The following is a 12,350-nucleotide window of genomic DNA, read 5'->3' as shown; positions in this document are numbered from 1 at the left end:
GGTTAAAATATTTTATTAGCTCACAGTTCAGTAGCTCAGCAGTCTTCTATGGCTCTTATCTGGAGGTTGTGGTGAAAAAAATCAAGTTTTCAGCCTCATTCATATATGTTAGGTTGACAAAATTCATTTCCTTGCTCTTAATAGAATTTAAGATCCTGTTTTCTTGACTGTAAGCTGGGCTTACCCTCAGCTTCTAGAGGCCACCCTTTTTCTCTGCCACATGGTTCCATCCATCTTCAAACACAAGAAATCTTTGAATCCTGTGCTCTGAATCTCTGACTTACTGTCTGCCAGTGCTAGAAAAAACTCTTCAGTTGGATCAACCCAACCAAGTATCTCTCCTTCATTAAGGTCTACTGGGCTATATAACATACACATGATCACTGTCATGGCGGAGATATCGTATACATAGGATCTATGGAGTAAGACATGAATCTTGAGGAGCTAGAGTTTTGGCTACCAGGACGAGGAAGAGATGAGCCTGGATATTGTGGGTTTTTTTAGAGTTGGAGCAGGGGAGATACATTCCACTAAAATTTTTTCTTTCCTATTTGTTTCTGTACTTTTATTAAATTTCTGGAGTGTGGGCAGTAAAGAGAAGATGAGTACAAGATGGCCAGAGCATAAGGAAATAAATGATTTTTTAAATATTATAAATTTATTGAGTAGGTTAGAGATGGGTTATCAGGCACTCACTGTAAGTATATCACTAACATTTTTTTTTTTTTTGTATTTTTCTGAAGCTGGAAACGGGGAGGCAGTCAGACAGACTCCCGCATGCTCCCGACCAGGATCCACCCGGCACGCCCACCAGGGGGTGATGCTCTGCCCATCCGGGGCTTCGCTCTGTGCAACCAGAGCCATTCTAGCGCCTGAGGCAGAGGCCATGGAGCCATCCCCAGCGCCCGGGCCATCTTTTGCTCCAATGGAGCCTGGGCTGTGGGAGGGGAAGAGAGAGACAGAGAGGAAGGAGAGGGGGAGGGGTGAGAAGCAGATGGGTGCCTCTCCTGTGTGCCCTGGCCGGGAATCGAACCCGGGACTTCCGCACGCCAGGCCTACGCTCTACCACTGAGCCAACCAGCCAGGGCCTATCTAACATTTTTAAGAGATGGAAAATCGTAAGTTTAATCACACAGTTATCCAGTCCTTAGTTCTTTTAGCAGCACACCTTCCCGTTTTAGTTTCTGGTATGTTCTCATTTTGATTGGTGCTGCAGAGCTTAGTGTGATTAGTTTTTGTTTGTATGTTAAGTGTTTCATTTCTCTTGTAGACTGCCTGATTGCTCACTCCTCTTTATTTTTTGTCATTGTTTTTCATCCCTTCTGGTCCCTCCTCCCCCAGTTCTCTTGATTTTTGTATTCTCACAGTGTTAAGAACTTTGTTAGGGAAGAATAAAAGATGACAGAGAAAAATGAACAGTTGAGATGGTAGAGATAGTTGAGGTGGCAGAGTGTAATGAAACATTTTCAGTCATACATGGAAAATGTTTCACGAGTATAAATACAGTTGACCTTTAAACAACATGGAGGTTTGGTGCACAGACATCTTGTACACTTGAAAATTGTATTTGATTTTTGACTCCCCCAAAACTTAAATACAAGTAGCCTGGTGTTAACTGAAGCCAGTTAAGACATACTTTGTATACATGTTGTATACTGAATTCTTAAAGCTTACTTTAAGAGAAAAGAAAATGTGAAGAAAATCATAAGAAGAGGAAATACCTTTACAGTACTGTACATATTTATTGAAAACAATCCACATCCAAGTGGATCTATTCAGTGTTATTCAAGGGTCAGTTGTAGTTGAGCTGCTTCATTGTCATAAATTTGAATAGAAAGGAACAAGTGAGACAATTGGTTGCACGGTTGTGAAAGAAGAAAGAAGCTGTTGATATTAAGACTATCCAATTATTTAATGACATTTTAATGCATATACAGGTTGTTGATCCTTCTAGAAATGCTCAAATAGGGTTGGGGCAAGAATTTTGAAGTAACTCAAATACATATGGTAAAAATAAGAGGTTTATGTGTTAATTTTCTTTGCTGAGGGGCAGCCTTCTGACAGAAATGCTTATTACACAGGCTAGTGTTGTCTCTAATGTTCAGTCAGAGGTGTTAATGAGCTATCTAGAAGTATTTTTCCAAAAGAGCAAGAAATTTAGAACTAAATAAGAAAAGTCAAAATTTATAACTTATTTTAAACGATTTTGTGAATCTTAAATTGAAGGGAAGGGGGCTTTCCTGTATAATTGGGTAATTTACTTTGAGTTAGATCAGATTATTATTTAACGTGTTTGATTTCCTGTGTAAATAGTAAAATGTTAACTAATGAGAGCACTTACTCTGATACAGTGGCAGGGGAAACTCACTCTTTATATTAATATTTTTATTTCTTTGACTTCCCTCCCTGCCCATCTACCACACACAGAGAAGACAGAGAAGCAAGGTTTCTAGCCAGTAAAATGGGAATCATAGCAACATTCCGGTCATGGGCAGGTAAGTTCCTCTGCGCTGCTTTATAACTTTCAATAAGAAAAGTGTTTGCAAATGTTCAATTATTATTGGAGCCTCTAATGTAGATGTTAGTCTAGTCTTACGTTACATGTTATTTTTAGAGCTGAGGGGATTTGTACAAAATTATTAAAATTGACTATTTGTAAGTCTATAAACTCATGATTACCTGGACAATTAAAATAAACAGCCTGACCTGTGGTGGCGCAGTGGGATAAAGCGTCGACCTGGAACACTGAGGTCGCTGGTTCGAGACCTTGGGCTTGCCTGGTCAAGGCACATTTGGGAGTTGATGCTTCCTGCTCCTCCCCTTCTCTCTCTCTCTCTCTAAAAAAATAAATAAAATATTAAAAAAATTTTTTTTAAATAAACATGCTCTATACCCCCCCCAAAAATGTGTTAACTCTATATGTAACTAAAGTTCGTTACCTAAAAGTACAGATAGTCCCCAGGTTACGAACAAGATGTGTTCTGTAGATTTGTTCTTACACTGAATGTAAGTCGGAACAGGTACATTTACCTATTAAATGCAACTTAGATGTTTGTCTTAACGTAATATTTATTTTTATCTTCTGTACATATAAATACTTAAAGATTTTCAAAAACAAACTTAAACAGTCTTGAATGATGGAGAGGATGGAACTGGTGTTAGAGAGTCAGGATTTGATTTTGCTGCTGGAGTCAGTTTCTTGAAGTGTAGGCCTCCAGGGAGGTTTGTACAGACCTTTGTTTTGTTTTGTTTTTTCTCACCATCAGTGGCTCCGTAGCATCTCAGGCCTCCGGTAACTGCATGGTAAACTTTGGTGAGCCTTTCTGTATCAGGATCTTGGTCCTCTTAACTTTTCCATTTCTAATTCAATGAGATGAGAAGCATCAACTGACTCTGGTAGAAAATTTTTTCGGTTCTGGAGTTTCTAGGTCCCTGTTTTCATTCCTAAATCCTGTCATCAGCTGCTCTAGTTCCATAAGTTCTTCATTGTTTAGGTCTTTGCCATGGGAGTCGAGTACTCTATGGTATCATTTTCACTGATGTCCAATTGCAGTTGATTACCAATAGCCCTATAGTGCTCTGTTTGTAAGTATGAGTTGTACATAAGTCAGATGTGTATAACTCGGAGACTTACTGTACAATATAAAATGTCATTACTACCAACTAAGTGAGATATAGGCCATTACTAGTCTTAAATTTCTTGAGAAGGGGATTATACATGTTTATCTTTCTGTGGACTAAAAAGCAAATATATTTCTTAAAATAATACCACTACTAAGTGTATTATTTTATATTAGTAATTACCTTCTTCCTTCTTGACTTTGTAGAATAATTTAAGGAATAGTATAGAATACAAAGGAGTGAGCAGCAGTAAGCAGAGCAAGAACATTGACCCAAACACTTCTGTGTACTTAGGTAACTAAGAGACATCTTTTTCCATACAAGTTACCATCCAAGTCATTGGCCCCTAGCCAGTATATTTCCAGTGACTCTGACCTCATCGTGCTCTGGTAAAAATTCCCAATAGTGCTATATATACCTCATGACTGCCTGTTTCCCATTACCCTCATGGACAAACTGGCTATTTATGAGGGCCCAACAATCACATTTATTTTTAATAATTAGCTGACTTCACATGCTGTTTCAGCATAGAAATCAATACAGCCTCCTGCCAAGTTTAACTATCATCCCCCCTTACCCCAGAACTCACTGTAACTTTGTTTTCTGTAGCTATAACTCTCATCCTTTATCCTTCAACTTCCTTACCATTGGAGCTGTTTCTGTCTTACCAAACACAAATTCTGTCCTGCTCTAACCAGCAGCACAGCCTAGCTACTGTCTTCTCATTCTCCTCACGTTCAGACTCTTTTCTCTATCACTGTCTCTGATCTCTGCCATCCTCATCCCTTACATCTCTTAAACATTATTTCTGTTATGTGGTAGATTGTCCTGTACACCTTATATACTGATCTGTCATTAGAACTTAGATGGCTGGGAGTCTTTCACCCTCCTATTGAAGTAAGAAGAGAAATACCAGCATCACAAATTAGAGCACTGAAAACATTTTTCTCACAGAAACAATTTCCTAAATAGTATTTAGATACTGTGGTACAAATTATGAGTTAAATAAGCTTTTTTATATTTGTAGCATTATCTCTATTATATATATTTGAAAATCCAAATAACTGATTGACAGATGAACTCTAGATAGAACACAGATTCTTCAAGTTGCAACCACCCGTTTTTTGTTAGTGCAGAGTGGGATCTGTGAAGACTGTATCTTAATCTGTAATCTTTCACATTACATCAAACATCACAGTTTGAGAAATAACATTTTGATGACTTAAGCAAATAAGTCTACCTATTATATTTTAATTTTGAACCCAACCTCAAAGAGAAAATATGGCTTATTTGTAAATAAATGTGATTAAAAGTAATGGAACTTCAGAGTCCTATACAACTTAAGAAATGTTTTCCACAGTATTTTATTATAAAAAATTTCAACAGAATTATACAGCGAGCACAATATACTTTCACTGCCTAAATTTTGCTCTGTTTGCTTTGTTGCATATCTGTTCATCTCTTCCTCTGTGAATTCATCAATTCTTTACATGTTGTTTTAATGTATTTCAGAGGGAGTTGCAAATTTTGGAACTTCTTGACTCCGTAAACACTCCAGCATGCACATTAATTACCTAGTGTTCAATATTTGTTTATAGCCCTGCCTTGGTTATTTTTGTTTCTGTGTTTTATTGTTTTATAAAATTTACCCCTTACAGCACAAATCTTGAGTCTATTTGATGAGTTTTGACAAATGCTTACATCTTATCCAAACCCTTTACAGGAATTACTGTCACCCCAGAAAGTTCTCTCATGCCCCTTACTAGTTAATCCCTGATCCTACTCCCCTAAGAAACAACCATTCTGTTTATTTTTGTTATATATCAGTTTTGCCTATGCTGTCTGAAACTTCGTATAAGTGGAATTCTACTATATTTTTACATTTGTGTTAATATGTTCCTTTTTATTGCTGAATAGTATTCCATTGGGTAAATACACTATAGTGTTTTTAGCCTCCTCCTATTAATGCACACTTGACCTGATTCCAGTTTTCACTGCTGTAAATAAAGCTGTGATGGACAGTTTTACACACTTCTTTTTTTCCGACATGAGCTTTTATTTCTCTTGGGATAATACCTAGATAGAATTTCTAGGTAAGAGGGTGGATGTATGTTTAGTTTCATAAACTGTCAAGGTTTTCTTCAAAATACTTGTCCTGTTTTATACTCTCGTCATTGGTGTATGTGAGTTCCAGTTGTTCTGCATCCTTTGTTTGCATTTGGTATTGTCAGTTAATTTTAGCCATTTTGGTGGGTGTGTAGTGGTATCTTATTGTCAATGGTATTTGCGTTTCCCCAATAACTAATGATATTGGACACTTTGCATGTAATTTATTAACTATTCATGTATCTTTTGTGACATGATGTTGATGTTTAAAATTGTTAGACTCACTTCTCTCACTTAAAATTTTGATGCATACAATTTATTTAAAGCCTGTTAGTTATACTCTTTTATGCTAAAATTTAATTTTAGTATTAAACTTTTAAAAGAAATGCTAAGCAAAGTTTTCCACTTCTAGTTAAGGAGACATTAAATAAGGGAGGCAGACCATAGTCTTACCTTTTTCAATATTCTTATACCCTGTGAATCATTCATCAGTATATGAAAGTTATAGGCAGTCAGATTCATGAACTTTTTGGGAATGAAACAAATAGAAAAAGGAAATAAATTGATAAAACTATTAGTAATCTCTAATCAGCAAAATTCAGAGAATGTTTGAAATATACTATCAGTTATGATACCCAAATAACAGGATAATTTAGCTTGGAAAAATATCACAGATTTTATATTATGGCTACATTATTAAAAATATTTTTTGATAATCAAGTCAATGATATTTTTATTTTTAGGTATTATTAATTTATGTAAACCTGGAAACTCTGGGATTCAGTCTCTAATTGGAGTACTTTGCATACCAAATATGGAAATAAGGGTAGGTAAAAGTTATTCTGGTTATTTTATTTCTAGACCTTTAATGGAGGAAAGTAATTATAAAAAGCCTATTTCAGGTGATGCCTTTTCCTCATGAATTGATAGTCTGCATCATAGAGCATTTCAAAAATGCATAAATATTTATGACTTAGTTGAATCCTAAGGATAATGTGAATCATTAGAAATACTGTACTTGGTGATTTCTGGAGGAGGGTGAGGAGAAGGAAGGTATGGGGGATAAATGGTGATGGACGAAGACTTGACTTGGGGGGTGGTGAGCACACAGTATGGTGCACAGAGTTATGTTGTAGAATTGGGCACCGGAAACCTGTGTAATTATGTTAACCAGTGCCCAGTAAATTCAATAAAAAAATTAAATCAACATGAATTATGAAAAAAATAGTTGTTAGGAACTATGGCTGTATTAAAATTGAATTAAAAATTCAGGAAATCAATTATGCTTCATTTATTAAAATATGCAAACAGTTCAGAAGGGCATTCTCATTGTAAAAGGTTTAAGTAATACAGGAATATTTAGGAATAAGTAACTGGTACTTATGCATCTTTACATAAGTCTTTTAACTTACGTATATGAATGGTTTTGATTAAAATTGGACTGTCCATATTTATATGCTTCTTAGCTATATTCCTAAATTATGAGTGTATAGGAATTTATATTGCCACAGCTAAAACAATTGAAACTGGAAGGGAAAAAATTAACTCTTTTTCTCTTAAATGTTTTTTGTTTTAATTTTGTTAAAAGGAGTACAAGTTTTCTCTTTGTTTCTTGTTTATATGAACCAAATTTGGAGTTGAAAATATTATTAGAAAATATTAGCCAGGGATGCCTTGCTTAAAATGTGAACTAGAAAGTATTTAGACCATGGAAAGGGAAGGAGGTGGTTACAGTGGAGAGATCAGAAGCAGGCAGCTAGAGGTTGGGGCAGTTCAGTTGACTTCTACTCAGCACATGTTGAAAGAACATGGTTTTTAGAGTCTGGCTGACTGAGGTTTGACTCCTAGTTTTATTTATAATTCCATGACATTTGGCATATTACTTTTAACCTTTAAACCTAGTTCTTCATGTGCATAATGGGGTTAGTAAAGATTTATTGAAAAGATTAAATTGTGTATTTAGTAGTTCTTACCTAGTATAGGCCTGCTAGTTTTCTAAAATGTATTAGTTCTGTTTTTAACAAGTTTTTGTTTTGTGAATAGGACTTTCAAAACATCTTTAAGCAAAGATTTTTTTCCCAGTAAAGTAAATGAACTATATTTATTTGCACTTGCAGCGAGGTCTGCTTGAAGTACTCTATGATATATTTCGTCTTCCTCTGCCTGTTGTGACTGAAGAGTTCATAGAAGCGCTGCTCAGTGTAGGTAAGGATTGACTAGCATTTGTGTCTGTTCAAATACTGTAATTTTCATAATGGCATACTTAATGGGGACACAATCCCTCAATGAAAAAATATTGAACTAAATATTGAATATAATTTTCTGGTGTGGGAAAGGGAGTAGAGGGACAAATATATGGTGATGGAAAGTGATTTGACTTTGGGTGATGGGTATACAACATATTCAACAGTTCAAAGGCTATAGAAATGTTCACCTAAAACCTCTGTACTCTTATTAATCAATATCACCCTGTTAAATTCAATTTTCTGAGTAAAATTAAAAAATATATAATTTTTTTGCTGCAACAGAGTGGCATGCAATAAATATAAAAATAAAACCTCCCATAATTTCTAAAGATAAGAAATTTTTAATTTCTCTGTCACCTTGGCTGCAAATGAGCAGTGAAATTAATAGAAAACTAGACCAAAAAGTAAGAGGAGAGATAAGAAACCTTTGTCTTTCTCATATGATGTGATCTAATTCTTGTCTTATTTTATTTTAGCCAAGTGACCCCAAAGTCCCAAAGTAAAGTTAGATTTGTGTACATTAAATTTTTCTGTATCCTTCCTGGATTATTTTAATCACTTAAAAAGACTATTTATAGCCTGTCTAGCTGGTAGCTATATACACCTTATCTGCAGTGTTTCATTGACACCCAGATTTTTTCTGACAACTCAATTCTAACTGGTTTAGATCCAGGGAGACTCCAAGACAGCTGGAGGCTTTCCGATGGCTTTGTAGCAGCCGAGGCCAAAACTCTTCTTCCTCATCGTGCCAGATCCAGGTAGAGTTTAGACATAGAAATTCTTCGGATTTATCACAATTACTCTTTCTGTGTTGAACTGTGCAATAGATGGAATATTATTTAAACTGTTTCTCTTCTGTGTTTATTATAGGCCAGACCTCATGGATAATTATTTGGCCCTGATACTCTCCGCGTTTATTCGTAATGGACTTTTAGAGGTAAGACTTACAAACTTTATTTATTTTCTCTAATAAAATTCTCTCAGAGCCACAGACATATTATACATAAGTATGTTCATGTGTACTGTTTTGCATCTATGGAATTTTCTTTTTATTTTCAAAGGGTTTGGTTGAAGTGATAACAAATAGTGATGACCATATCTCAGTTAGAGCAACCATCCTTTTAGGAGAGCTTTTACATATGGTAAGCTTGCCAGCTTCTGTTTATATTTCATATCATTAACATTTTAATTTATAAAACAGCTTATTTTAAGTTTTACTTTGCATTATTTCAAAAAATAAATACATATGTTTTGGATGTATATCTTTGTGTTATAAAGAGCCCTTGATGTCTAGTTTTAGAATTGGAACAAAAATAAAAGATACAAAGTACCAAATATTGATTTTTACACTGACTTTTCAATGTTGACAATTTGAGTCCTATAAATTTTAATCTTAGAAAGACTTTCTACTTAAAAAGCAAGGAATTATAAAACTATAGAAATTACTTTAATCAGCTAGAAATGGAATATGGCAGTCATGGCCTAAATTACAAAACTGCAAAAGTTCTAAATGTAACTGCCTTGTTTGAACACAGTCCTTTCTGTAAAGTTATAGATTGAGGATCACAGGATGGGAATCTTCTCTCTCTCTCTCTCTCTCTCTCCTCTCTCTCTCTCTCTCTACTCTCTCTCTCTCTCTCTACTCTCTCTCTCTCTCTCTTTCTCTTGCCGTGATTTTGTGGCCTAAGTAACTTCTGGAAACAAGGAGCTAGAAAAGTTATGTGACCATTCCTTATTTCCAACAGTTCAAGCAATGAGGGAACTTTGTAAAATAGAAATTCATGTTTATAGGTCACCTCTTGTTAATAAAATACTAAATAAAAACAGTGTAATATTTATTAAAGAAGGACTGACCTGTGGTGGTGCAGTGGATAAAGTGTCAACCTGGAACGCTGAGGTAACTGGTTTGAAACCCTGGTCAAGGGACTTAGGGGAGTTATTGCTTCCTGCTCTTCCCCCTCTTCTCTCTCTCTCTCTCTCTCTCTCTCTCTCTCTCTTTTTCTCTTTCTCCTCTCTCAAATAAATAAATAAATCTTAAAAAAAAAAACACTTCATTAAGGAAGAAGTAACCCAATGCAAATATTTTAAAATTATGTGCTATTATTGGCAGAGTAGTTTTGGTTTTGTTGTTGCTTTAGCACTCCACCTCCCAGTGGTTCTTGATTTTTGGTGTTGTTTGTCTCCCCCCACCCCCTTGGTAGCTGGGCTATGTGAGTGAAGTAAACAAAATTAAACAGTTTAATGATAACTGTCTTGTTTATCAATGAATTGTTTAGTCACTTGCTCTGTTCTTCAGCACATCTGTGAAAGAATATCACAGGCTCTCAGGTGTGATTATTTTAATTTTAATTCTTAAGATACCATTTTCTATAAGCATATTCATATTCAGAACTATTTGCTTTCATATCAAGGAATCACTTTTATAAATTTCTTGTTTTCCTTTCACCTATACACCAATTCCATGATTATCTTGAAATACAAAAGCTGATGATTTTGAGTACAGCAGTATTAGTTCATTGGTCATTATTCTTACATATTTAGTCTTCCATGTTTAATTAGTTTCATTATCTTTATTGATAAAGGCAGATTGAGTGGCGGAAATTTGTTTGGAAAGCAAGAATTAATAAGTTTCTTATCTTAAATATTGTCAATATGAGACCTGACCTGTGGTGGTGCAGTGGATAAAGTGTTGACCTGGAACACTGAGGGCGCCAGTTCAAAACCCTGCACTTCTCTGGTCAAGGCATATATGGGAGTTGATATTTCCTGCTCCACCCCCTTCTCTCTCTCACTCTCACTCTCCCTCTAAAATGAATAAAGAAATGAATAAAAATTTTAAAAAATATTGTCAACATGAGACATCTATTTTGAGAGGTGGTTTTTAAAACTTAAGAGTTCAGCTCATAAGTTATGATAGTGCATCTAGCATTTTAAATATTACTATTATTTTTTTTGTATTTTTCTGAAGCTGGAAACAGGGGAGAGACAGTCAGACAGACTCCCGCATGCGCCCGACTGGGATCCACCCAGCACGCCCACCAGGGGCAACGCTCTACCCACCAGGGGCGATGCTCTGCCTATCCTGGGCGTCGCTATGTTGCGACCAGAGCCACTCTAGCACCTGAGGCAGAGGCCACAGAGCCATCCCCAGCGCCCGGGCCATCTTTGCTCCAATGGAGCCTTAGCTGCGGGAGGGGAAGAGAGAGACAGGGAGGAAGGAGAGGGGGAGGGGTGGAGAAGCAGATGGGCGCCTCTCCTGTGTGCCCTGGCCAGGAATCGAACCCGGGACTTCTGCATGCCAGGCCGACGCTCTACCTCTGAGCCAATAGGCCAGGGCCTTAAATATTATTTTTAATTTTAACATTATAGTTCGGTATCTAAGTTTTGATATATTTTTGAGATCATTTATAAGAATTGAGTTTAATCATGTACCACTTAAAATTATAACTTAATTTTATAATAAGTCTATGAAATTTATAGTTTTATCAATGTGATTTGAGTCTGTTACATCTCCTCCTTGTTGAAAGTAGATAAGATAAAAATAAATATGTATTGCAAAGTAAATCATTAAGTTAATTTCATGAGTAACCATAGAGTCTTTAGTATTATATGTGTGGACAATCTACAGCATAAAATATTTGTATTTCTCAGCTCTATGAAAATGTTATGTTTTATTTTAGGCAAATACAATTCTTCCTCATTCACATAGCCATCATTTGCACTGCCTACCAACCCTAATGAATATGGCAGCATCGTTTGATATCCCCAAGGAAAAGAGACTGTAAGTATCAGAGCTCTAGCAAAGTTTGTGCCTGGTATCTTTACTACCACTTAGATAACCTTCTCTCCTTTTAGAAAAGTAGTATGTATAGGTTATGCCTGGAAATTATTTTAGGGAAGCCTTATAGATGAGAGGAAAATTTTAGTTTTATTTAATAATTTAAATTTTATGCCACAAAGACTTATAGCATAGTAAAACCAACTTTTTCTAGCATGTTTCTGAACAAGGACATAGACTTTCTGCCAGATTACTAAAAATGTTGGTTGTTAGTTTTTTGGACTATTTTATGTTTTGAGCAGAAATTCATGCTCTTTTTTAAATGTTTAAATTATTTCAAATTAATAAAGTACAAAGATTAACAATGTGTTTCTCTATATGTGGGTAAAATTAATGTTGGAATTTAGAAACCCATACTGGAAGCATTGAAGTATGCTGAACTCTGAAGGAGTTATTGTAAACCTAGAATTTATACACAAAAGTTTGGTAGTATAGCTATAGTTCTGCTGGAATTCCAGTGCTAATAATAAATTATAATTTAAAAGGTAAAGGTGGAGGAGCTTGATTGGGGCATACCTGTAGGGAGGAATCTTTTCATT

General features: G+C 35.5%; 1 protein-coding gene across 2 annotated transcripts in view; it reads left to right on the top strand.

The window, feature by feature from the left end:
• Nucleotides 1-12,350, top strand: part of RICTOR (RPTOR independent companion of MTOR complex 2) — a 112,213-nt gene that overhangs the window by 74,508 nt on the left and 25,355 nt on the right. For both annotated transcript variants that reach the window (XM_066240078.1, XM_066240069.1), the window contains exons 10-16: nucleotides 2,428-2,495; nucleotides 6,471-6,553; nucleotides 7,845-7,932; nucleotides 8,641-8,731; nucleotides 8,844-8,910; nucleotides 9,035-9,115; nucleotides 11,654-11,754. In XM_066240078.1, coding sequence (XP_066096175.1) covers nucleotides 2,428-2,495; nucleotides 6,471-6,553; nucleotides 7,845-7,932; nucleotides 8,641-8,731; nucleotides 8,844-8,910; nucleotides 9,035-9,115; nucleotides 11,654-11,754 — 579 coding nt within the window. The remainder of the gene's footprint in view (nucleotides 1-2,427; nucleotides 2,496-6,470; nucleotides 6,554-7,844; nucleotides 7,933-8,640; nucleotides 8,732-8,843; nucleotides 8,911-9,034; nucleotides 9,116-11,653; nucleotides 11,755-12,350) is intronic.

This window comes from Saccopteryx bilineata, chromosome 1 (assembly GCF_036850765.1).
Source record: "Saccopteryx bilineata isolate mSacBil1 chromosome 1, mSacBil1_pri_phased_curated, whole genome shotgun sequence".
NCBI lineage: Eukaryota > Metazoa > Chordata > Mammalia > Chiroptera > Emballonuridae > Saccopteryx > Saccopteryx bilineata.
Note: the sequence above shows the minus strand (reverse complement) of the source record. Positions and strands in the feature narration are given on the sequence as shown.